The sequence below is a fragment of the Mustela nivalis genome (genome assembly GCF_964662115.1).
Source record: "Mustela nivalis genome assembly, chromosome: 13".
In the NCBI taxonomy this organism is placed as follows: domain Eukaryota; kingdom Metazoa; phylum Chordata; class Mammalia; order Carnivora; family Mustelidae; genus Mustela; species Mustela nivalis.
The window spans coordinates 29768949-29793339 of NC_139032.1; the positions used below are offsets into that span (position 1 = coordinate 29768949).

The 24391-nt window shown below is 49.0% G+C and overlaps 1 protein-coding gene and 1 long non-coding RNA gene across 6 annotated transcripts in view; one reads left to right on the top strand and one right to left on the bottom strand.

The window, feature by feature from the left end:
• Positions 1-24391, bottom strand: part of PTCH1 (patched 1) — a 70240-nt gene that overhangs the window by 45551 nt on the left and 298 nt on the right. Inside the window, exons 1-2 of one of the 4 annotated variants that reach the window (XM_082697238.1) lie at positions 16275-16703; positions 14416-14608 (exon numbers count right to left, since the gene is read on the bottom strand). In XM_082697238.1, coding sequence (XP_082553364.1) covers positions 14416-14608; positions 16275-16472 — 391 coding nt within the window. In that variant the 5' untranslated portion in view covers positions 16473-16703. Of the gene's footprint in view, positions 1-13772; positions 13865-14415; positions 14609-15296; positions 15613-16274; positions 16704-24391 lie in introns of those variants that run through there. The other 3 variants (XM_082697239.1, XM_082697237.1, XM_082697240.1) reach the window with 3 other exon arrangements.
• Positions 18848-24391, top strand: part of LOC309847288 — a 51693-nt gene continuing 46149 nt past the window's right edge. Inside the window, exon 1 of one of the 2 annotated variants that reach the window (XR_014302376.1) lies at positions 18848-19116. This is a non-coding gene — a long non-coding RNA (uncharacterized lncRNA). The remainder of the gene's footprint in view (positions 19117-24391) is intronic. The other variant, XR_014302377.1, reaches the window with a different exon arrangement.

Below are 24391 nucleotides of genomic sequence, written 5' to 3' on the forward strand. Positions count from 1 at the left end.
TTTATCACAGGCCACGGAGCATCGCCCTTATTTTACTGCAGTGTGGGGGACTTGCCCAAGCTCACCCAGCCAACAGGAGGTGGAACCAACCCTCAACCCAGCATCCAACTTCCCTGAGAGAACCTTGTGGCTCCTGAGCACTTGTTGAGGACACAACTCTAAGAGAGCCAAATTCCACACACCAGACCATTCCAAGCTCACAGCTAGAGGTTTTGGAATGCTTCAAAGTATTACAAGGGACAAACAACTGGTATTTTTTAATTTGAAGGACAACAACATTGTCTCCCAGAGTGTTTCCTGACACCGAGAAGATAGCTTTTCCAGTAGAGCCCCATGGGTGGCTGCCAACAGGCCCCCATTTTCCTTCCGGTCCCCAAGGGGGGCCTGTCTTAGAGGGGGCAGAGAGGTGAGGGCATACAGAAAGCAAGCCATCTTATGCCTCTTTACCTGGAAATTCTCTAGAAATCTAAGGTTCAAACCAATTCTTTGAAAGAGGTGGGGTAAAAACGCATCACTTGTGCAAAGAAGTTCTCATTCAAACTCTGCTGATCCTTTCCTCTTGAAATCAAACCATTATGGCTTTCCAAGGTGAAGAAAGGTCAGCTCAGGTGGGAAGCCATTCCACCCAGGGGTCCATACCTCAGGGCCAATGCTATTTCAATCCACAGTCGAAAAAAGATGCTGCCCTCGTGATGCTCTCCCGCCTGGTACCATTCCTCAGCACAGCCTCTGTGCGGAGCTTAATAAACGCCTGTGGCACTCGTGCAAAAAGCTTTTAGCAAAAGCTTATTGTGATCCACATAAAGGTGATCTGAGGGACCATACGAAGTGCTGTTTCCAGTAAATTCCAAGTCCTTTCAGGGAGACACTGCCCGCCGCCCACTTACCTCGGCACACCAGGCACATGCGCACACCCGGCGTGTCAGAGGAATGAATGAATGAACAGCCTCAATACAGAGCCTTGGGAACAGGCAGTCATCTGTGTAAGATATTAATTCTTCCCAAAGCCTCAAAAAGTCAATCAGTCAAAACAAATGACCCTTTCAGCCTGAAAAGTACCCACTCAGAGTCCAATTAGGAAAATGGGGTCTGTGTATATGCAAGCTGAGCATTTGCATTTGATTAATCCCATGAATTCTCTAACAGCCTCTAGAGAGATTTTTTTTCTTCCCCTTTAGTTACTTCAGGTCCTTCTTTCAATGTTGCGATTAGTTATTGTGAGGGTGAAAAACTACAAATCTCCAAAAGGGTGTAACTGCAAAATTATTAGCACCAGCTCATTTTCTAAATTGAAAAAAATGAAGATTCAGTAATTTGGGCAATTGGCTGAAAACTCCTGAGCTGTGAGTTTTAGTCACTCTTCCAGCCATCTCTTTTATTCATGACTAGCCAACTGCTGCTTAAGCTTCTGGGCTGTTTTTCTCCTCGTGGGATTGTGCCCTTGGGTGTTGCCATGGGAAAATGCTAGAATCAGATAGCCCAAAGAGAATTTGCCTTCATGAAGTGAGCCCAGTGAGTGAAAACCACGAAAACAAGACAAGAGCAGGACACATCCCCACACCTCCCCAGGGGCAGCCTAGGGCAGGAGGGGAGGAGGGGAGGGCCGAGGGGGGTGGTAAGGAGGGCGGAACTCAGTAGAAGAGGTAGCAGGCCTGAGCATGCCCCCCCACCACAAGCCCCCATACCAGCTGTTTGTGGTGCCATCTGTTACCGCCCAGGCTGCTTCTCTGAATGGCTTTCCCTGAAGCTGCCCGCTCACCCTGTCGGACACGATCAGGTCAGCCCAGCACTGTACCCACCCCAGACCGCCGCCTGCCACAGCTCCCCACACCTGGTATTCTCGCTCTCCAAGGCCACCGGCTCCCAAGATGACACTGAGTCTATCGGGAGACCCATTCTTCCCCAGTCACTTACTGCTGTGGCAAATGAGGGCTGCGGACAACCCCACCAAAGCCAGGCCACGTGAAGTCGCAGCTGCAGACTCAAGGCTGTTCCTGGCGTCCAGCAGGACGTAACAGAATGGAGCTCTGCTCTGTCCCTAGCTGTGCGCTTGCCCACTGTGAACTGCCCCAGGCCCTACGGTGATGTCACCTGAATGCTCAAGCCCACAAGCAAGTAGATGCAAACCTAAGTCCTTTCTTTCTGCAGGAGCCTCAAGCCTGGGAGAGGCAGAAGGAGAGCAGCTCAGTCAGAGGCAGTGCCGGCCCAAGAAGCCACGACATTAGTGCTGTGATCAAGTCCTAAATTCTTAGTTAAGGCCTCCTAAAGTCTTCATTAAAAAAAACAAACAAACAACAAAAACCACACAACCCAACTACTACAACAAAAGCCAAGTGCTTGCATGGTGGCGGGGCTCTCTACCCCAGCATTCAGGCCGCTGAGTAACATTAACCCCAGCTCCCTTCTCCTAGCTGCTGCGGGGCTGACATCACCTTTCTGCTCTGGACAGTCTTTTTGCCATTATCCAGCCTGGGCCTCCTCCTGGAGCTGCACAGGGGCGAAAACAATGAGAATCCCCACCTCCACAGGCAGGCCAGGGCCAAGGAACATCACGCCGGCCGCTTTATCTCCCACACCCTCACCGGGAGCTACCCTCGGGGGATTCTGTTGCCATCAGGATTAGCTGGATTAGAGGTTTATGCATAAGGACCCCCTGGGGCTGGGAGGAAGTTTCATCACCAGGTCAGCGTGGTGTGAACTCTGTTCTGTCACCACCACCACTCCTTACAGCCACCAACTGAAAAAGGGGAGGGGACAGCAGGAGAAGCGCTTGGAGTGCAAAATGCATGACCTCGGAACAGCCATAAATTCCCCCATCATGCATTTCCAAGGGCGTGGGCCATTCAAGACGGTTCTCCTGTCAAGCAAGAGCCCTACCGAAATGGGTCTGACAGTGGCGGTGAGCGTCGTAGTAGCCGAGCTGCCCCAGAAACACAACACAAAGAAACTTGTAGTCCTTTGCTAAAACCAGTCAAGCAATTTGGGAAAAGAGCTGCGCTGTTGGAACCTTATATCATAGTCCTATCCCATGTTGGGGGGCGGAAGGTCCCATTTATTTGAAGGAAAACAATGGGGGATGGGAGTGGAGGGTGGGTAGTAAGAGGTCGGCCTAAGCCAGAGGACCTACTCTTAACTCCTTTTCAAAACTCAGTGACGGAAACTTTGCCTCCCAAGAAATCACTTGGCCCTTTTACCTACCCAAACCCGCATCCTGGCTGTCGCTCATGGGCTCCCTGCACGAAGCAAACACACAATTTATAGAGAAAGCAGTGGGATTTCTGCAAGGGTGTGCGAGGGTGTGTGTGTTTTATAGAACAGTCCCTCTTGCACAGAACTGGGCTGTCCCGTCAAAGCCGTGTCTGTTATATTTCTGTCTTTCCCTTCTGTTTGGCGCATTCACCAACAAGAGAAAAGGAGGTAAGCTTTGGCGGCCCTGACCTGCAGCTGGAACACAATACTTTCGCACAGCCCTGCCGACCCCTGACATAAATTTTACACCGCAGCTGGCATTTACACACTCAGCATTACCATATGTATGGCTGCTCGGTGCTAATTATGCTAATCACCTGTCTAACTCGCTGCTGCGAAAAATGGTTGTATTTAGCACTCCAGTGCCTACCAATGCAGCTTACTGTGTGGCTGAAATGTACATTCAGACGGCCCTGAATGGCAAGATTTTTCCACGTTGCTGGCTACATTCAGGCCTCAGAAAAATTTATTCAAGTCAACTGGTTTCGGTCCGCAACAAAAAAGTTACGAGAAAAAAGTGAGTGTGTTCTTGCCCTAACATTCTGGATCTGCTTGCAAGCAAAATGATAAATCAATTGGTGTGGGAAACAAAAAGGGAGAGAGATTTCTTTTGGGAGCCATGTGAAACTGTAGCCTATTTAAAAAAAAAAAAAAAAGAAAGAAAAAAGAAAAAAAAGAAAAAGAAAAAAAGGGTCATCCTATTCCCCAAATCTCTAGAAAGAGCAGTTAATAGATATTTAGCCCTAATCCCAATTCTCTCAAATTGCAGGCTTTGTTTGCAATTAAGCAAGGTATTAAACATGTGCAATTTTTTTTTCTGGATCATGTGTGGACTAAAATGATGGCATCATATTTATTGTTTTTAAAGTTACTACAACAATGCAAAAAAAGCATGGGGGAAAAATCAGGTAAGAGGAAAGAAATAATTTCTTAGGCAGCAAGCGAAAATTCTTTTGTTATACTTAGAAAACTTCTATTTAAAAAGACACTGTGTCTATTTTGTGAAGTTTTCTAGTTTCTCCCCTAAAGGAGCTAAGGAAATCAGGGAATGGGGGTGGGGAAATGGGAGAATTCAAAACAGAAAAACAAAAGTGCTGGGAGAGAGTCAAGAAGCCTACATTCTCCTTAATCTCAAAAATTCCCATTTTTACCATCACTGTTTCTAAAAGCAATGTTCTCAGAGCCCTCTGAAGTATGGATCTCTAAAATCGGGATAATAATATTGCAGGTTGTTTAAACAATTTCCCAAGTTCAAATTGAAACCCCATTTCCCCCTAACTCACAAAATACCTTCATATTAATGTTTAAAAACCCTCAATTTAGTCAGTTTAAGGACTGCTTAGTACTAGATTATTTGGACGTACAGATAATGTGTAGGCAGTCCAATTTCCTCAAATCGGCGGCAGCACTATAGAAACACGTCTGACTGGAGGGGCGGCCCAACGCTCTTACCTTCCAAGGATCATCATTAGTAGATGTTTTACTGAAATCTAGACACTGGGAGCCAACTGGAAGGCCGTTTCTTTATAACATATCTTATGATACATCTATATAATATATCTATATAGATATAACATATCTATATAATATATCTGTAATATATCTTGGGCTGGCCCCCCAGCGCTACCACAGGTCTGGACAGCTCTGTACCCTAGCTTAGGTGTATACACAGAAGGGACACCGACCCAGCAGGTTTTCTCAGATCCAGGAGAGCGTGGTGGGAGAAGCTGCTCCTCCTCTTGCTTCACCCCCTTGCCCTTTAACTCACAGCAGATGAAAAGGGTGACACTTTTTCCCAGATGCTACTGGGAAAACAACAGCTCAGTTCCTATCAGCCCCTCCCCATCCTGTTCAACATTTTATCAATTTATCTGACCCAGTGAGGCAACATGATCCAAGCCACATCTTGCTCTCTTTGGCATCCCAATTCAAGTGGCTTTTGTTTGCCAGTAAAAAGTATTAATTCCTCTAGGTTTTTGTAGTTCCAAATCTTGACTGTGCCGACAAAAGCCCAAACACCATCACCACTGCCGGCCGCTGTAGAGCCCAGGGCATACCTCTCGGCCCCTCCCGGTCTCTGGCTCTTCTTTAATAGAAGCGGACCACCCTGCCTCATGGCACAGAGCAGTGTTTACATTGCAGTACTTGACTGTGTAATACATCTGGCATTTTTGGGCAGGATTCCTGAGCTAGGGGCCAGAAGCCCTTAAGCAATGATTTAAGGGGAAAAAAATCGTGCACATTGACTTCACAAAGCCCACTTCTAGTTCCTTTTGCTTACTTTTGTACACATTTCATCAGTAACTGAAAACTATTCTGGTTGATAAACTGGGGAAACTGATTCTTTTCATTTATCTTAACGACAAGACATCAAGCTTGTGTGGTGGTACTTGCTTCTCACTAGCCTCACCTCACCACACCTCACCAGTGGTACTGTGGGACCCACAAGCTGTGTGGACGATTTGGGCCAACTTACACCTGGGTTTCTAGAAATAAGGTCCTACCTCCACCTGATACATTTCTCCAACAACAAAGTTGTCATTCATTCGCAGATACCTGACTGCCCGCCAACAACAGTTTCCTTAACACATAGTTTTTCCAACTATGCTATAAACCCAAATACAACAAAATAGTCATAGTCTTGAAGGGACTGGGGACAGAATGCATCTTTCCCATATCTTTCTCTACAACAGTCAAGAGGTTTCTCAGTGGCAGCATTCTACTGTTTTGGAAGATTGAATTATTCATGTCAAACCTAGAGATACACACAAGTAGAAAAATAGGTATTACCATATAAAGGAAAAAACAACAACAACTCTAAATCCAGTTTAAGGGAAACAACTCCAATAGGTTTTATCACGAAGGACCCAAATTCAGAGTTTGGGAGTGGAGAACAAGTAAAAAAACTGCTTATATCTTGATGACCCTGATGATAGCTGTGTGGTCAAGGAGGGTTCCCACTAAGAAAATCCCAAGGAGTTTCCTCCTTATGTACTGCTGGAAGCGTCTTCATGAGCAAAACCATCTGCTCTTTGGGACCTCTCATGTGGATGGTCCATCTAATGTGGCAAAGTCAGCCACAATCTCAATAAGGAACTCTGTCCTCTTCGGTGTTCCTTTTGCCTTTGGAGGGAGTTCCATGCAGGGAGAACCTGAAGTATGGTGCCTGGGTTAGAATGTCTCGGTTTACATTTTCCTTAGCATCTCAAGGAATGCTAAAGGGCATTTAGCCCTTTATACAGTTCTTCTGTATTTCACACAACACGTTAAACACAGGGGACCAAGACGAATTTCACACTCCACCTGTCGGTGAATTCTAAGGCACCTCAAAAGTCCAAAAAAATGCCATGGCTCTTCAATAGGGGAAGTGCATCTTCTGCTGACAAGACCCCATCAAAGAGTAAGGTCGGGGAACCAACCCGTACTAAGATAAGAACGCCAAGGATGCAAACAGCAGCTTTGCATGTGGTATCTCCCACAGCTGGTTTGAAAGAATACATTTTCTAATTCCCTCCTGTCAGTTTGTGATTAACCAGATTTACTACCATTTCAGATTTCACACTAGTAACTCCAGAGATCCACTGGGAGGAAATGATTAGGGCAGTTTGGGAGTAGGTGAGGGAAAGAAGGATGGGAGAGGGGAAGGGGAGGAGGTAGAAGAGCTTCTGGGAGCCAGTGAGGGCAAAGGAAATAGGATTAGGATCACACGGGTCTGGTGATTATTTAGGGGTGTCTTTTTTCAAAATAGTATCAAACTAGGGCTGAGCTAAAATACTGTACTTCTGCAAAACAGCCTCTGGTCTCCTGTATGTATAATGCTTTTCAAATATTTCCGTATTTGTTTTCAAAGCTAAAAAGACCTTCAAAATCAAGCCCCCTCCATCTTCCCTACCTCCCACCCCCACAAAATAGAGCACTCTTCTGGGTCTAAAACTGGGCAGACAGCTGGCATGAAGCTGGGGTGGGGGGAAGGGCGAATGGTAAACCATGAAAGCAGCCCCTTCCGCTGCACAATTGTGACCACCACCACCCCTCCACCCCCATACACACACACACATACACATCAGGAGAAGAGGGGCAGACAAGTTACAGCTTGGCCTGAGTGGACAGAGCTCTGGGGGTCACAGGGAGGTCAGCTTTGAAGGAGAAATCCCAATGAAATATAAACACAGCATTGTGGAAACCAGACAAATCTCCCATAGCTTGTCCAGCCAGCGTTAATCTCGCCATCAGCTGTGGTGCATAATCCAAACAAATGGATCCGGCGGCTCGTACATCTGGAAGCTGTCATCTTCTGGAGCCTCCAAGCAGCAGTCCATGTATCTGATACAGCCCGTCGCCCAACCTCGCTTCGACACTCCTTCGGCGGGTCAAGAATGGTGGGCAGTAAAGAGACACGGGAGATCCGGAGGGTCAGGTGGCCTGGGAAGAAGGCACCTGAGGCTATTTGGTATTTTCAAGCAATTATTGTTGGGTGTTGATTTTTCAGTCATTTTTCTCCAAAACCACAACTCCTTGCACCTGCACGTGGGCACCCACTATTGCAATCTGACCTGATAAACATCTTAATTTTTCAAAGTGCACAGGGGACCAAGGAGAAGAAAGGAGCTGCATTTCAGCAGGTCTTTCTATCCCTTGTGAAATGCCCCCAAACGGACAGCCCCAGAGAGCAGAAACTGGGGGATAATTTTGAAAAGGGGAGGTAAAGTTAGAACCCACTGGGCCCATACAAGCTCAAGACCTCAGCCCCTTACCGTGTGCCTTTGGCTCTGCTGCCAAAGGGCACGGGGTGGGGGTGGGGGGGAGGTTTGTGACGGGAGCATCTGGAGGAGACCTAGACCACGGAAGAGCTAATGCACTGCACAGGCTTCCAAACGGAGCTCTTGTTTCAATGTGAACTAAGTCCAGTGGTGTCTTTTCCTGTTTTTTATAAAGTCACGTTCACACTAAACCTTCACCTTACTGTTCTTGAAATACAACAAGGTCTGCCTTCAAAATTAAATTACCCAAAGGAAGAAAATATTCGAATATACAGCTTTTTCTTTCTTCCATGGCTTGCCCTTCTATCTCTCTGTCAACTTGTCATGCTGGATTTTGTTTTTTGTCTTTTTTTTTAAATTGGACACTTAATGTAATTCTAGGAAAACAAACTTAAATTATTAGAATAGAAAAAATTAGTTACCATTAGTTACCTAGGCCAGTAAATATAGAGGTGGGGAGGGGGCATTACCTTAAAGAAAATTCTTTTGCACTTATGGCAGTGCCTTTGCTGTCACAACTCCATCATAATAAAAGCCTTCCCTCTGCACAGCATGAGTCTTCCAATTGGAATCTATTATCGAAACCAGGGCTTCTCAATTGGAGTGATTTTGTACATTCTCTCCCCCCTCAATTTGGCAATGACTAGAAAAATCTTTGGTTGTCACAACTGGGAAGTTGCTACTGGCATCTAGTAGGTAGAGTTCAAGGTTGCTGCTAAACATCCTAAGAGGCATAGGGCAACCCCCATAACAGAATTATCCAGCAAAATGTCCATAGTTAGAAAACGTGCTCTAAACGGAAAGAAAGGATAGTGAAGTTCATGTATTCCTACAACTGCCTGAGTTCAAGAACGCTGAAGGCATCATACTAGCAAGGAAACAAACTTGAGAACACTTATAAACATCAAACAGGCATTAATAACATTTTAAAATTTTTTCTTAAAAAAAAACAAAAAACAAAAAACAAAACAAAGTCAAGGGGCGCCTGGGTGGCTCAGTGGGTTCAAGCCTCTGCCTTCAGCTCAGGTCATGATTCCAGGGTCCTGGGATCCAATCGGGCATCGGGCTCTCTGCTCAGCAGGGAACCTGCTTCTTCCTCTCTCTCTGCCAGCCTTTCTGCCTACTTGTGATCTCTGTCTGTCAAATAAATAAATAAAATCTTATAAAAAAAAAAAAAGAAAGTCAAAACTTGTGTCCTCTTCTCTTGCTTGCCCTCCAGAGATGTTAATAACCAAACATAAGGCAATATAGATTCATTTCAAGGCTATTACCACCCTTTGCAGTAAAAGAAGCCAGGGGCTGGGCAAAGCTTGAGGGGGAAAAATGCTCAAAGAGATAAATGAACATTCTGTCACTGGAGAGCTGTCACAATGAACTTGTGTCTGAGATAGGGCTGGAGGGTGGGGGTAGATATTAAACGGGACAGGAGGATAAATGTGTTAAGCAAAAAGAAAAAGCCAACCAAGAAAGGGCAAGATTACCAAGTTATTTCCATTCTGTGCCCAGAAGGGTGAAATCCAGGTGAAGCATGCCAGTAGCAGGGAGGGCCCTAGAGGCCAGATATGCCAGTACAGAGAATGAAACAGGCAAAGAAGGGCTAAGAGGGAGAGCTAGCAGCCACTCACCCAAATAGCCTGCACACACCAGTGACCTTCCTGCCACGCGGCTTGGCCTTCCAGGCCTCTGGGGTCCCCACCTGTGACCTGAAGTTCCAACCAGAGGCAAGTACTTGGGAGTTCTCCTGGAGGCCACAGCCCAGTCCACTGAGCCTTGCTCCTGGAATGCCCCAGCACCCTCAACTCTCCAACCCCTGGTGCCTGGCTCAGTCCCTCCCTGTCTAGGCTGTCCTAGAAGGTGTTCCTGCCATCCTGAATCCGGTCTGTGTGCCCCCTGCTGGGTGGAAGTCTGAGAGCACAGACTGTGGCCTTTTACCAACACCTCTCTGGAACTGTGTGCAGTGCCTGGCACAGAGCAGACAGAGAGCGTGAGCTGACGGGGTATTTTTGTATTTAAGGAACAATTAGTCTTTCCCTGACCTTGCCGCCACTGGCATGTGTTTCAGTAACTGCAGATGTCCTGTACATCATTCCACAAACTCTTTTCCTGAACCTCATGACTCCAGTCACAAGTGAGCTACATTTGATATTTTTTACTTGCAAATACTATAACCCTCAGACCTGAGCTAGTACCCAATGTATATTGAGTTCCTTAAAAGAAACCGGTTGCTGTTGCAGTGAACGCAGCCATCATTGTATGAACGTTTTGACGACAGAGTCAAAGAATTCTAATCACCAATGTGATAAAAAAATATAAGAGAATCTTCCTTCCTCTAGCTTATATTGGTCTGCACAATGTGCCCAATGTATTCAAACTGCCTTTATAAAGCCACATTTCTCCAGCATGTCGAAGCTGAAAGTCAAATCAATGATACAGCCTATCAAGTGGACCCCCTTAATTTGCTGGGTATACTAAAAAGACATTTATTTTGGCAAATACAAGGACATATGTAGTAAGTCTACATGGATATACAAATAAACACGGTTGAACAACACAGGTTGGAAATGTGCAGGTCCACTTATATGCAGATTTTCTTCAATAAATACAGTATAGTACTGTAAATATATTTTTTCTTCCTCCTGATTTTTGCAATAATGTTTTCTTTTCTTCAACTAACTCTATTCTAAGAATACAGCATTTGATACACGTAACATACAAAATATGTGTTAACTGACTACTTATGTTATCAGTGAGGCTTCCAGTCAACATAGACTATTAGTATTTAGGGTTTTGGAGAGTCAAAAGATACACATGGATTTTCAACTGTGCACAGGTCGGCACCCCAAACGCCCCACACCGTTCAAGATACATGTATTTGTGTAGAGATACATAGATACACACATTTCCAGTTGCCTTTATCTATTTATCTATGTAGTGTGTGTGGCATGTCTTTAAAAGGAAAAAAAAAAAAAAAAACCACAGGGTAAATAAACATTTTCCCAAACTGTCCCTCAGCATTCCTCTCTCCTTAAAATTTCCTATGGTTTCTCAGTATGTTCCTTTTTACCTAGAGAAATAGGCAACCTCTATACATTTGGTTTCTTTAGTGTAGCAAGCACCCTTATTTATGCTCAGAACATTTATAGTCTCCCTTAAGAAAAAAACATCTAACAAGCTTCTTTGCTGATAGTGATGAAGAATTTATCAGAGATTAAAGCACAATTAACCTGCATTCCAAGTTGCTACTCAGAGAAGGAAATTCCAACTCCTGAAAAAAATGCTTACACTACCTACTGTTGATATGAACACTAACCTCACTACACATCATAAACAAGAACTCTTCACTTGTTACCTCTTCTTTGAATTCAAGTTAAAATTTTAAAATGGGGGGGCGCCTGGGTGGCTCAGTGGGTTAAAGCCTCTGCCTTCGGCTCCGGTCATGATCCCAGAGTCTTGGGATCAATACAGGGCTCGATCCTGTACCAGGCTCTCTGCTTAGCGGGGGGGGGTGTGGGGGGGGCTACTTCCTCCTCTCTCTCTGCCTGCCTCTCTGCCTCCTTGTGATTTCTTTCTCTCTGTCAAATAAATAAATAAAATCGTTTAAAAAAATTATAAAATGGTATGATGGCCTCATGTGAAACCCTGGTTGAGTTTACTTGTATTTATGAAACTATTGCTTCTTCTACATGGGAAGAGTCCAGCACCCAGTGAATGCATATGAATGAATGAATGACAAATCAAGAGACCAAGTAGACGTCAGTCATTAGAAGGCAAAGTGGACATTTTTGTAAAGTTGAATAATGAATCAGTTATTACAGGTAAACACATCACATATACTATTATGTCATAAAAATAAGGAAAGGAAAAGTGAGTTGGGGGAAATCGGAGGAGGAGATGAACCATGAGAGACTGTGGACTCTGAGAAACAAACGGAGGGTTTTGGGATGGGTGAGCCTGGTGGTGGGTATTAAGGAGGGCCTGGATTGCATGAAGCACTGGGTGTGGTACATAAACAATGAATCTTGGAACACTGAAAATAAAATAAAATTAAAAATATAAAATAAAAAAGTAAGTGTAATAATAGATAACTACTTTACTGAGTTGTAAGGCATGTGCAAATCGGTAATAAACAGTAATGATAGTTGAGCAGCAAGTAATAGTATTAAGTAAATAACATTTAGTTAAATAACATTTGGTTAAAGAATCCATGAGCCACACTGAAATTACCAAAACAGAAATGGGAAGAAAAATAACTGAGGCCCAAAGTTGGCAAAATGACACCTGTCTGAGGTGTCTTTACACTTGGGTCTACTGAAAAAATCTTGCTCAAAACAGCAAAAAATTATCTTCTGTCATCACCACTGATACTAACAAATGTGCTGGTCTGAGTAGTGTAAAGTGAACAGACAGAGCTGGGAAGCCCCTCAGCTCATCCCTTGCTCTCCCCTAGAATCTACAGTGGCTCCCCGCAGTCTAGCCAATCACATCATTTCCCAACTACAGCGCTATTGTCCTGGGCACACCTGCGTGATAGCATCCTATTCCCACCACACCAGGAGCCTCCACTCAGCTGGGGCCTGTTGGACTCCCTATCCCAGCTCCTGCCCAGACATCCCTCCCTCCTTCTCTCTCTCCAGGTCATCCTAATTTACCTCACCACTTCCATGGAAGCTTTTTTTCCCATTTGACTTTCATGGCCCACTTCAACAGTGAGCTCAAGTTTACTAATTGCGAGCTTTTGTGCACAAGGAGTGTCTCACAGACTTCAGCGACCCTTACAGTACCTAGCACAGTGCTAGGGAATGATAGGTACTCAGTAAACTTGGTGCTAATGTATCATAGGTGCTCAATAAAACTCTTATCTACCAAAGACACAGAAGTGCTCAACTGAGGTAAATTAACCCACGGATTCAATCCAAGGAGTAGTTTGTATTAATTACCAACCTACTTAAGGCAAGGGTGTTTTCTGGTCTTAATTATTTGGACTATTATTTTAATTGTCACTTTTCAATTAAAGACTCCACCATATGCTTGCAAAACACTGAGAGCTGAATTTTCACAAACAAGGTAAACTTAACAAAATATTCCCCAAGGTTAGTTTTCCAACAGCATTCTGAAAGGGATCACTGACGTCATCACACATAAAACTCTTAGGCTTCCAAATTTTGTGTTAAGTAGCTCTCACTAGGAATGCTCCAGATTCTCTAGTTTGAAATGTCTACATAATTACCTCAATCCTTCCTTCCCATCTCATTGTAAGAGATATCCAAAAGCAGTATGTAGGGGTTAAAATATTTCCAAATAGCAAGACTGTTACTTTCCAGAAAAAGAATAAAAAACAAAACAAAACAAAACAAAATAAAAAACAACCAAAAACCAAAAAACCCATATCACCAAAAGAATGTAAAATGTTTCCTTCGCGATGGGCGAGGGGGATCTATTTTAAATTTACAACTGTTAAAAAAAAAAAAGGGGCTTCAAGAACCCCCAAATTGAAAAACATTGGATAAAAGACTGGCAGAGCCCCTTGGAGAGCTCCTGTGTGGCCCCTCCCTCCAAACCCGAGTTCTTAAAACACATTTCTTCTTTCAGCCTGCAAAACGCGGCCCTGCCCCGAAATCATTCCATTTATAAAGCCCCCACCCTCGAGGAAACATTAATCTACTTTGCAAACATGCGTTCCAGTCTATGCTTTGCTGTTTTTTTTTTCAATTCCTTTCCTCCCCACCCCCACTTTTTTTTTTTTTTTTTTTTTTTTTTTTGTACCTTGAGACAAATGTTTTTTTCCCCCAGAGTTGAAAGCTGTCCAAAAACAGGACCACACACGCCGCCGCCTCCGCAGGCCCGCGCTGCGCCCGCCCCCCGCCCTCCCCGCCGCGGCTGCCGCGGCCGCCGGGGGCGCGCACACTCCTTCCAGCCGGAGGGGTGGCCTCTCTCTGCACCCCCCCGCTTCTTTCTCTTTGGACGCGGTGGGTGGGGGTGGGGGAGGGAAGGACGCCGAGGACGAGCTCCCGGAGCCGAAAGGCCTTCCCCCAGCAGCGTCTCAGGCGCAGCAGAGGCGAGCGGCGGCGACGGCAGGCCCCGGGGACCCCCGGGCGCGCGGAGTGGTCCGGCCCGCGGAGGGGCCCCGCGCCCCCGCCGGCCCGCCCTCGCCACTCTCTCCCACAACACCTAGCAAAGCGCAGCGCCCCGAGTAGATTACAGCGCGGCCTTTGTCGGGCGGGCCTGGCTCCCGGCCAGGCGCCCAAACAATAAACAATTCCCCCTGGTGCGGGCAGGGGGTTCTCGCTCGCCACGGAAAGGCTCTAGGTGTATGCTGGCAAATATCTTTATCAGTTGGAAGGAGGAAGGGAAAGGGGCCCGGGCTGGGGGGACGAGAGGGCGCCGCGGCGGGCGCTGGGTCTCTTACCTTCCACCCACAGCTCCTCCACGTTGGTTTCGAGATTAGCTGCCTTTAATCCCACAGCGAAGGCCCCAAATATGAGGAGGCCCACAACCAAGAACTTGCCGCAGTTTTTTTGAATGTAACAACCCAGTTTAAACAAGAGTCTCTGAAACTTCGCTCTCAGCCACAGCGGCGCTTTCCGGCCAGTAGCTTTCCCCTGAGGATGAAGCAGAAGGGAGGAGTGAGCGCTGGGGAGTCGCGGCCCGCGCGCCCACGCCCGCTTGCGCGCACCCGCCCGCGGATCCGCGACAGCCGTGGGGAGGTGGGGGTGCCCTTGGGCCTGGATCCCAGGCTGGCCCGGGGTAACGCGAGCGGCGTGGGGAGGCCTGGCCGTAAATCAAAGTGGGGATGCAGCGTGGGAGCTGCACCTTGGCAACAGCAGGGGCGCCCCCACGCACGACCCGCGTAGCCTCCCCGAAGGTGTCTTGGGGGCGCTGGGGAGAAGGGCTGCAAGAACAGAGGGAAGGGGAAGCCAAGGCAAACAGGAGAGAAGTCACTCAACAGAGGCAATCTTCACACGGGAGCTGGGAAGGGAGGGGCGGCGGAATGTCTGCGTTGGAGCCCACCATTTAAGAACCAGCAAACCACGGGTCGCTTCCCCGCAAGTCGAGGGCCATCCCTCACCCCTCTCCGGGTGCCCCCGCAGGGAAGGGGGCTGGGGGACGAGCTCGCTCTGTGAAAAATGTATTGCGGGCTTCCCGACCTTGACCCCCGCCCGGCGTGGTAGTAAGTGGGGATCCACGTGGTGAGCGCGGCCGCCGGAGCTCACTCGCGACGCATTTCCAAAGCGTTGGGAGACGCTGTGTGAGCTGAATTAGGAAGTGGGGCAGCCATCTGTAACTTACGACAATATTTGTGATCGGAAGAGGGCGGCCACATGGATCTTTCCCTCCTCTCCCTTCCCATCTGGTTAAACGTAAAAAGTAGCCAAGTGCACAGGGAAAGGGCCCAGGCCGGCGCAGGCGGGGGTCCTGGCTGGGCTGTGGCTGCTCCCGGCGGCGGCGTTTCCCCGGCGCTGGCCGCTGCCCCGGCGGGCCCCCGTCTGGGTGCTCGCCTTCCCCGGATTCCACACATTTCAGCGAGCCTCGTAAACACAATGAACCCGGCCGCTTGGCAAGACCAGCACCGCGGATTTAAGGTGGCAATTTGTTTACAACTTTCCCTTTCCCCCCAGGCTCTGAGAAGAGGTGGCTCAAAAACTAAAAAGGCAGACGGGAGATGCCCTCTTCCAAGGATAATTTTTAAGGGGGCCGAGATTTCATGCTCAACAAAAGCAAAACCCGCTGCCAAAAAAGGAAACCACCTTTATTTCGGCTCCCTCCCCCCCTCCTCTCTCCGCCTCCCTCCACTACGCCTCCCCCTCCAAGATGTTAAGAAATGTGGCAGCATTACAGGAGTTTAGGTTGCAAATAGGGGCTGGGGCGCGGGAGCAGGGGTCTCTGGGGTTGAGGGCACTGGGCAGTGCCGCGCTGTGGCCGCCCTCGAGGTGGTCCACTGTGGACCGCTTTCCAGTGCTCCGGAAAAGGCATGCCGGGGAGGGCGCGTACACACGCGTACGTACACACACACACACACACACACACACACACACACCCTCCACCCCCTGCGGACCTCAGACAGCCCTTTCCTCCGAGGACCGGAGGGAGGGTTTGAATTTTTCAATCCCCACTTGTCTGACTCTTTTCCTGGAGAGGTGTGTGTGAGTGCTAGCGTGCGTGCGTGCGCGCGTGCGTGTGTGTGTGTGTGTATGTGTGTGGCGGGGGTGATCCCAAAGAGGAAGAGGAGGGAAGAGTGGGAGGAGAGGAGAAGAGTCTGAAATGCACCTTGGAAATCTGCTCCAGAGCGAAGGCGGCGTCGCAGTAGCTGGGCCGGTGCAGATAGTCCCGGTCCAGCGCGGCGTTGCGGCGCAGCCCCCCGGTCCGTCTGCGCCTCCCTCCGCCAGCCGGCCGACCCGGGGCCCCGCTGCAGCTGCCGCCGCCGCCGCGGTCCTGGGGCTCGGCGGCGTTACCAGCCGAGGCCATGTTGCCGCCGCCGCCGCCGCCGCGGGAACCGAGGCTTCCCGGGCGGCTCGGCGCACTGCTGCCGCCGCTGCGGGCTCCCGGCGCGCCCGGGCGCTCGGATGGCGAGGACGCTGCTGGCCGCCGGCAGTTCGGGCTGGGGCTCCGGTTGACAGACCTGCTGCTGTTGCTGCTGCTGCCGCTGCTGCTGCTGCTCACACGGCGGGCGCTGCTGCCGCTGCGGCCGCAGCTGCTGCCGGGGAGTCAGACCCTGCGCCTTCCATTGCCACATTGCGCGGGGGTCCCGAGGTCTCTGCGGCCGCCGCTGCCCACATCCAGTTCTCGGGAGGGCGAGAGCCGGCGCGCGGAGCCAGCCTGTCCTTCGGACGCTAGCGCGGCGCTCCTCGAGATCCCCAACTCCCCCTACCCGCCCCCCGCCCCGCGCCGCGACCCCTTCACTGCAGAAAGCGCCAGCAAATCCCCGCCGCTCCCGCCGGCCTCGCCGGCTCCCTCGGCGCCTCCCGGGTCGCTCGAGCGGCCGCGGAGGGTAAGCGCAGAGCCACCGCCGCGGGGTCCGTGGGTGCCCAGTGGGTCTCAGCGCTGCCGGGCCGGGGCAGCCGCCGCCGCCGCTCCTCTCGCGGCGGCTGCTGCTGGCGGTGGCGGCTCCTGAAGCTGCTGCTCGGGCTGCTCGGGCTCTGGCTGCTGGGTTCGCGGTGGCTGTTCGGTCCCGGACTCTGCTTTCTTGTGCTCCTCGCCGACCCGCTGGACCATTCTGCCCCAGTGCAGCGCGCCTCACTCGCTCCCGGGACTTGGGGACTCCGCTCTGTGTGTGTGCAGCGGGCAGCGGCCGCAGCAGCTCCTTGATTCAATAGATGAGATGGAAGAAGAAAAAAAAGAACTCTCTCCATTTGGAGAAAGAGGAGGAGGAGGGGTGGGGGTGGAGGGGGAGAGACCGAGCGAAAGAGAAAAAGGCTGGAGCTCCCGCCCCCGGGGCTGTCAGATGGCTTGGGTTTCTGCGACGCGATTGGCTCGCGGAGGGCAGAAATTACTCAGCAAACATGACTATTATTAGCTGCTTAGCAACAGCTCACCAAAGTAGAGAGACCACCCAGGTAGGCAACCCCAGTGTGTGCATCCCCGGCTTCGGGGGGAGCCTCCGAGAGCGCCAACCTTCTCGCATGCAATACTTCCATTAAGGAATGCTCCCCCCTCCCTTTTCTTTCTTATTCCTTTTCTTTTCAACAGTGTCTTCTTTTTGTAAGACGCCTTTTGCGCGCGCACACACACTCACACACACACATACACCCACGAGCATTTGCCTCGCGATAGACACGGGGGGAAATGTAATATTTTTTTAAGCGCTTAAACAATTTCTGAAATTCCTCAAAGAAAACCCTTTCAGAGGCACCTTGGCCTCAAGCTGCAGCAAATACTGGGAGGTCCGGCTTGAATTCCCAGGCCTGCACCAATAATGACAGGGTGGTGGATAGGGCGGCAGTGTGTGCCAGATTTTTTTTTTTTTTTTCTCCTCTCTTTTCTTTTCTAACTAAAGAGAAGACTTAGGCTCTCGCAGGGAACAACGCCTCGCATTAAGATAAACAAAATGGAAAGTTAAAGAGGAGAGTAAGGACGTTGGGAAAAGCCACCCTTTCTTAAAATCCTCCCCCCACCCCACCCCAAAACCCAAAGCAGCACAGTCCCCGTTTGAAGGAGTCAGTTTTTTTAAAATGTGGAATCCAGACACCAAAGCAATCTTGTGGAGGCAGAGGCGTTTTTATTTGAATCTTTAATGTGACATATGTAAAAGAGAAACAACAGAATCCTTTTAACAACCAGGAGCAACGGAATTGTTCCATTGAGAAAGAGAAAAAAGTTTCCCTGACTATTCGGGGTTCGTTTGGACTCCCCCTTTTCTTACCCGTATGTCCTTGTTTAAATTATTTAAAGTCGGTTTTAAACGCTCCACCCCCCCAAACTGGTACGCATCCTGTTATATTTAATAATAGCGTGACGTTGGGGAGAATAAAGGCTTTGATGTTGGATTCATTCGAAACAAATTGTGCGCTGATTGCGAGGACTTGTCAGTACACTGCGGCCAGTGTCACCGAGACATCCCGGAGATTCGCTTCCCGTTGGGAAAGAAAACACGCAACCCTCTGAAGTGGATCCTGCGGCCAGAGACAAATTAAACTACCTACATAGTTCCGTTTTTTATTTAAAAATGTAATTTTTGAAGAGCGTAATTTGTTTTTCTTGTTTGCAAATTATGAAATCCTCCCTGAGATAGGGACCAGACCCACAAACTCTCGATTCTGCTTCATTTTACTATTTTTCCCTTTCTTTTTTCAAAACGTGGTTGAACTGCAGAGGGAGACTCGCGCAGCTAGAAGCCGACTGCAGCCGTGAAATGGGGCAGTGTGGCTTTAAGATGCACACGGTGTGTGTTCATTGAAAAAAAAGAAGAAAGAAAGGAAAGGAAAGAAAGAAACCCAGATGGAGGGAAAGGGGGAGGAGCGGGGGGAGAAGGCGGAGCCCACGCGACCACGTGACCCAGGGCCGGGCCGGGGCTGCGCGCGCTGGGCGGCCGGCCGGCCTGAGCGCGCGCGCGTGCGTCCGCCGGCGCGCGCACCCGAGCTCCGGGACTCCCCGCGCGGCCCAGGCGGAGCAGGTAGGGAAGTCGGTGCGCTTGGCTCGCGCTGGGCTGACTCCAAGTCTCCAGCGCGGCCTCCCGGGAGCCCAGACGAGGCTCGCGCCCCGCCAGCGCGGACAGACGTGCCGGACGCGCCGTAGTACATTCCTGAAGGCGGTCCGGCCCCCTTACGTTGCCCAATGTCCGCGCGGCCTCCCCGCGGCCGGCCAATGGCCGAGCGCACGGGTCCCTTCCCCTTCAGCGGCCGGGTGTCGGCGGTCCCGGCCTGGAGGGGACTGCAGCGGGGCGCGCAGGCCACCGGGGCAGCCCACGCAGCTCTCTCGGGGGTCTGGTCGGCAGCCCTCCCCGCCCTCCTCCTTCCTCTTTGGCGGTTCCCCCTCCCTCCTTCTTTCCCTCTCCCCTTTCTCCTTCCTCTTTTACCCCTTTCTCCTTCCTCTCTCTCCAGCCTCACCACCTTCCTTCTAGCTTTTTCTCCCTCCTGGTTTCGTGGGAGGCCCTGTCTCCTGAATTCCAAACCAGCGGAACGTGTGCGGTACCCCGGGCGGGGAAGGGTGTCCCGTACGATAGAGACAAAGACAGCATAAGTGTCTGAGGATGTTTAAGAGATCAAGAGGAGGACCGGAGTACCGGGCCAGCGCGGAAATTCAAAACTCAAAACTCCGGAGGAGCACGTGATTGTGTGCGCCGCTCTGGGAGGGCTGTTAAAATCCAGAAGCGAAGGCAAGCACCATGCAATTAAAATGGCACATAAATAAATAACATCGCAGGAGGATGGGGCTCGACACGTAGCGAGTTTAATCTTGAAGCGATATCCTGATTTTTGTTATGTTTGCTAAAGAACATAAAGTAGGAAAGGAGATTTATTCCAACTTTTCTTACTGAGTGGTTCTGCAGACGTTTCAAGTCAAACTATTACATGCTTGCCGCTGGGAATTATTTTTTAGAGTTGGGGGTTGTACCCCTAGTTTTACGTGTCAGTCTGTTTGTATTTACATCGTGCTGTATATAGCAAGGTAATCATGTTAGTCATAGGTTGCTACGTTTGTCTCTTCAAATTCCTTTGCAGCATTTTAGACCAAAACATTAGTTGTGCCTCCCAGTCTTTTATACAGCAATTTCAGTTAGCTGCTTGGATTATGGAATTCTAAAATGAAATTATAGGCTGTGTACTCAACGTGGTTCCTTATTACTCTCTGCGCGCAGCTGCATATCCTCTTGTGCTGACTGCTGCTACGTGTGCACCATTTCAGTGGCAAAGCCTTTTCCACTCGGGCTCATTTCCCTTAGTTTGACTTAATTCCTAAACGTTTTGAACATTGATCTCCCGGGTTCTCAGCGCCCTCAGCCTCCTCACCCGCTGTTTGATAGGTTAACTTTTCAGCATCTCAGACAATAGTCCCGGCCTGTAAATTCTACGGATAGGTTCCAGGACGCAGTCCCCAGCCTGGGCTCTAACAAGCGCTATCTTAATCTCCCCACCCCCACCCGCCGCTTCCCCTGTGGTCTGCTTTTTTCATACACAGAGATGAATTACTTTGAGGATCTAATTGGCCTTGTTTCTGTAACGTTTTAAGAAAGGGAAGAGGAGCCAGTGTAAAAGCCTGCTCGACTTGGGTGGTCAGGGCTGAGGCTGCCCCCAATTTGCCTCATTGCTGATGCATGCGAGTGCGACATTCCCAGCGATAATGTTGTTCCTAATCAATCTGCCCTTATTTACATTTGTAAGCGTTGCCGGCTTTAATATGCATGCCCTGTGCAGGGGACCGCTGCGCCATACCGGGTTTGTTAACTTCAACTAACCATAAGAATGCTCCAGACCTGAGGTGAGGCTGGCTGGAGGAGCCAGGTCTGTGAAGGTGTCTGCTGGGAAGACAGACCCTTTAGTGGCCTGTCTGCAGCGTGTCTCCCCTCCTGAGAGTTCCCAAATTAAGTGAGAGCTTGGGGCCTTTTCAACCAGTAGGAGTTGCTGGCCCTCTTTGGAGAAACCCTTGAGTGTTCTGTTTCCCCTTTCCAAGTAGAGGGGAATGCATCATATCAATGCATCACTTGTCACTTAGGTCTTCCCGCCATACTCTAAGACTTCATAGGACTCCGTAGTTTTCAGATTTCCTTAAACTTTTAAAATATGAATATGAAATTATTTCCCCTTCTCTGCTCCAATACTTAAAATAACTGTGGCCACACCACACACATCTCAAAAATGACACCCGATTATCCAAGTGATAACATTGAAATGAAACATCTGCCTATTGTATTTGGACATTCCAATGATAAGCAATTGTGGGAGCTGGACTAGGTTGACTAATGAGAAACCATTGTGAGATTTAACTTTTCACTGGTTTCTCAGATCCAGCTAAATGGATCTTTAAAATCTAGTGTAATTTAGCTACTTTTTGCAAAGTAGAAATGAATAAACAGGTTAATGTATTCTGGTAAATTAACCTTTGGGCATTGTTATAATTTTGCCTGAGTTTAATATTCTTTTCCACAAATGCAAAGAATTGCAAATGTTACATGAAGTCCCACAGTGTGCCTGTTGAGTGTGCCTGGGATGGGGAGAGGAACTGGGGATTTGATGTAATAGTCTATTTCTGGGTGGGGAGCCCAGGGTAGAGGATGTGAATGATGGGCCAGAGCCTGAGCGGTTGAAAGCAGGTACTTTGGATAAGGAGTCTAGACTTAGTTCCAGCAGTATGCCACCATCCACCACATTTTCTTGGCTCTCTAAGAATGCCTTATTATTTTCTCATTGGCAGCTTTTGTATTTACTTAAAAGGTGATGGTAGAAAATGAGTCTAAAAGGTTTCAGGGGAGAGGGGGGAAAAAAAGATTCAGCAGCCACAGAATGAGAAACCCCTGAGCATGACTCCCCTCCTCTTTCCCTTCTACCTTCTGTTTCCTCCCCCTATTCCCTCCTCCCCAGGACTGGAGGAAAGGGAACAGCTCTAGCCAACTTGTCAAAATAATGCTGCTAATTACCCCTGATCTCCTTTAATGGGAAGCTGCTCCCAATTCTACAATGGAGTAAATGAGGGGTCTACAGCACAAACTCAGGAGCATTGGCATTTTTTGAGCCTGCAGTGAGCTTGGGATGGGGCAGAGGGTGGCAGAGGAGAGATGTCCTGAGAAGGTCCCAGAAATCTCCACATTTATTACTCCAGGTTCAAATACTAGCTTGAAAAGGGGAATTAGACTTTATGCGATGCCAAAGCTTTTGGTCACCAACTACAGAGAAAATGTTTAGAGCCTAGAGTGAAGTTGAAAGAAAACATAGCATTGATCCTTGTACTGATTTTCCCCCTTCTCAAATATCTTCTTCGCCACATTACTCCAGTGGATAGAGATGTAGTCTAGAAAGACCCAGACTCTGAACATTTTTTTTTTCTCCATCTCTCTCTTGCCTCATCTCTATCTCCCCATCTAATATATCTATATCAAGCTTTGCATTTGGCAGAAGGCACACCATTCATTTCAGTGATCTCTGCCATTGGGTCTTGCATGAAAAAGAAGCTGAGCAACATGATCCCTTTGACCCACTGCTGGAGCAACAAATTTATTAGAGATATAGGCATGAGAAATGAAAGGGAAGTAAAACAATTCCAGCTTATTGTGTGTCTTTCTTTCATACTGCTAATCCGGTTTACACATCACGCCTACATGTCTCAATAGGGCTTTATACACTGTGGCAGAGGCGGGAGAAAATAAAAGGTGTGTGTGTGAGAGAGAGGGAGAGAAGAGAGGAATGAGGATAAAAACAGGGAAGACAGATATTTTAATCCATATTGAATTGCTTCATCAGTTTTTCTATCTGTAGAAAGTTGAAGACAATTTATAAAAAGTATCCCCCCCCACGAAATAAATCCAAATGGTGTGAACTCCTGTTGAAATAGCTTGTTAGATTAGGACTAGATTATAACCAGAAACTAGATACACTTCTCACAGTGAGTTCGAAATGAAGCTAATACCCCAAATTGAGAATGGGCCTATTGGTGTCCACCTTAATTCAACATTTTAATATAAAAGATCTTGGACCCAAAGGCATTTTACACCCTTGTGGAAGAAAGCTGGGTGACAGCTGGAACACACACAAACTCACAATTGAAAGCCCCTTGTTTTACAACATGGGGGCACAATGCACCTGAGGCAACGATTTATCCGGAGGTACCACCCAGAAATAATAAGTTACAGTAACAAAGGATGACACCAAAAAGCATTGTCTTTCTTTGTGAAGGCAATTAATTGCATGTTGAACTACTGGCAGGAAAAAAAAAAAAAAATTGAACACAAAGAATGCTGAAAAAGGACTATTGTAGTTTAAGACCTCAGTTATACAATTATTAAGTATTTAGGGCCGCCCATTGTGGGTCTTTATTATTTATGTCTGGTTCTTTTAGATTTCCCCTCCCAAGGGAGGAAGGAGGGATAAAAATGAAGAAGACAGTCTTCTCTCCCAGGTCTAGAAAAGAGAGGTCTCTCTGGGTGTCTTCCACAGGCAACAATCCATATGGTTCTTCTTAGGTGTTGGAAACTGAGATCTGAAAACTTTGGACTGATTGCTCATCCACACACTAGGCGTCATTGTTAACACGGACTAAAATATCCGGAGGCATAGCATGTCATCCCAGAGGTACAGTCTCTGGAAGTCCTGTGCGCCCCGGGTTGGCATCGGGTCTAAAGGGGTCTGAGTCAGCCCGCCCCACCTCAGGGCTCCCCTGAGGCCACACTCAGCACCAGCTAGCCGCCGACCTCTTTAATGGGTGGCAGGCACCAGAAGGCTTGGTGTGCCATGGCCGCAACCGCCAACACGTACCTCTCTCTCACCCGTGGCCCCTTCCTGAACTCAGAAAAGCACCCCGGCCTTTTTTCCCACCAACGGCGGAGGGGGCTGGGGGGCATGTGTGCACTCCGAATTTCTAAGGTGCTGCTCGGCTAGCCCCGGGTGTCGCCCTGAGGCGTGCGGGTGCGGGAGCGTGCGCCCGTGGCCTCCAGCAGGTCTCCACGAGCGCCACCGAGACGAGAGGGCTGGCTCCGGTGCGCGCGCGCCCTCGCCCCCCCCCCCCCCCCCAGCGCTGTCACTCTCCGCACCAGTCCTTCCGACCCAGCTCTGCCTCCGCTGGCGAGTCGGGAGCCACCAGCAGGCTGAGGAGCGGAAGCCAAGGTGGCGACCCTTTCAAGCGTGAAAATGGGATCCCAGGCGACCCCCTCCGTGAGAACTCCCCCCGGGGCCGTTCCCCGGCCCGGCCCGCCGCGGTCGGCCCCCTCCCCGCCCCGCGGGGCCGGCCTCGGGGGGCGG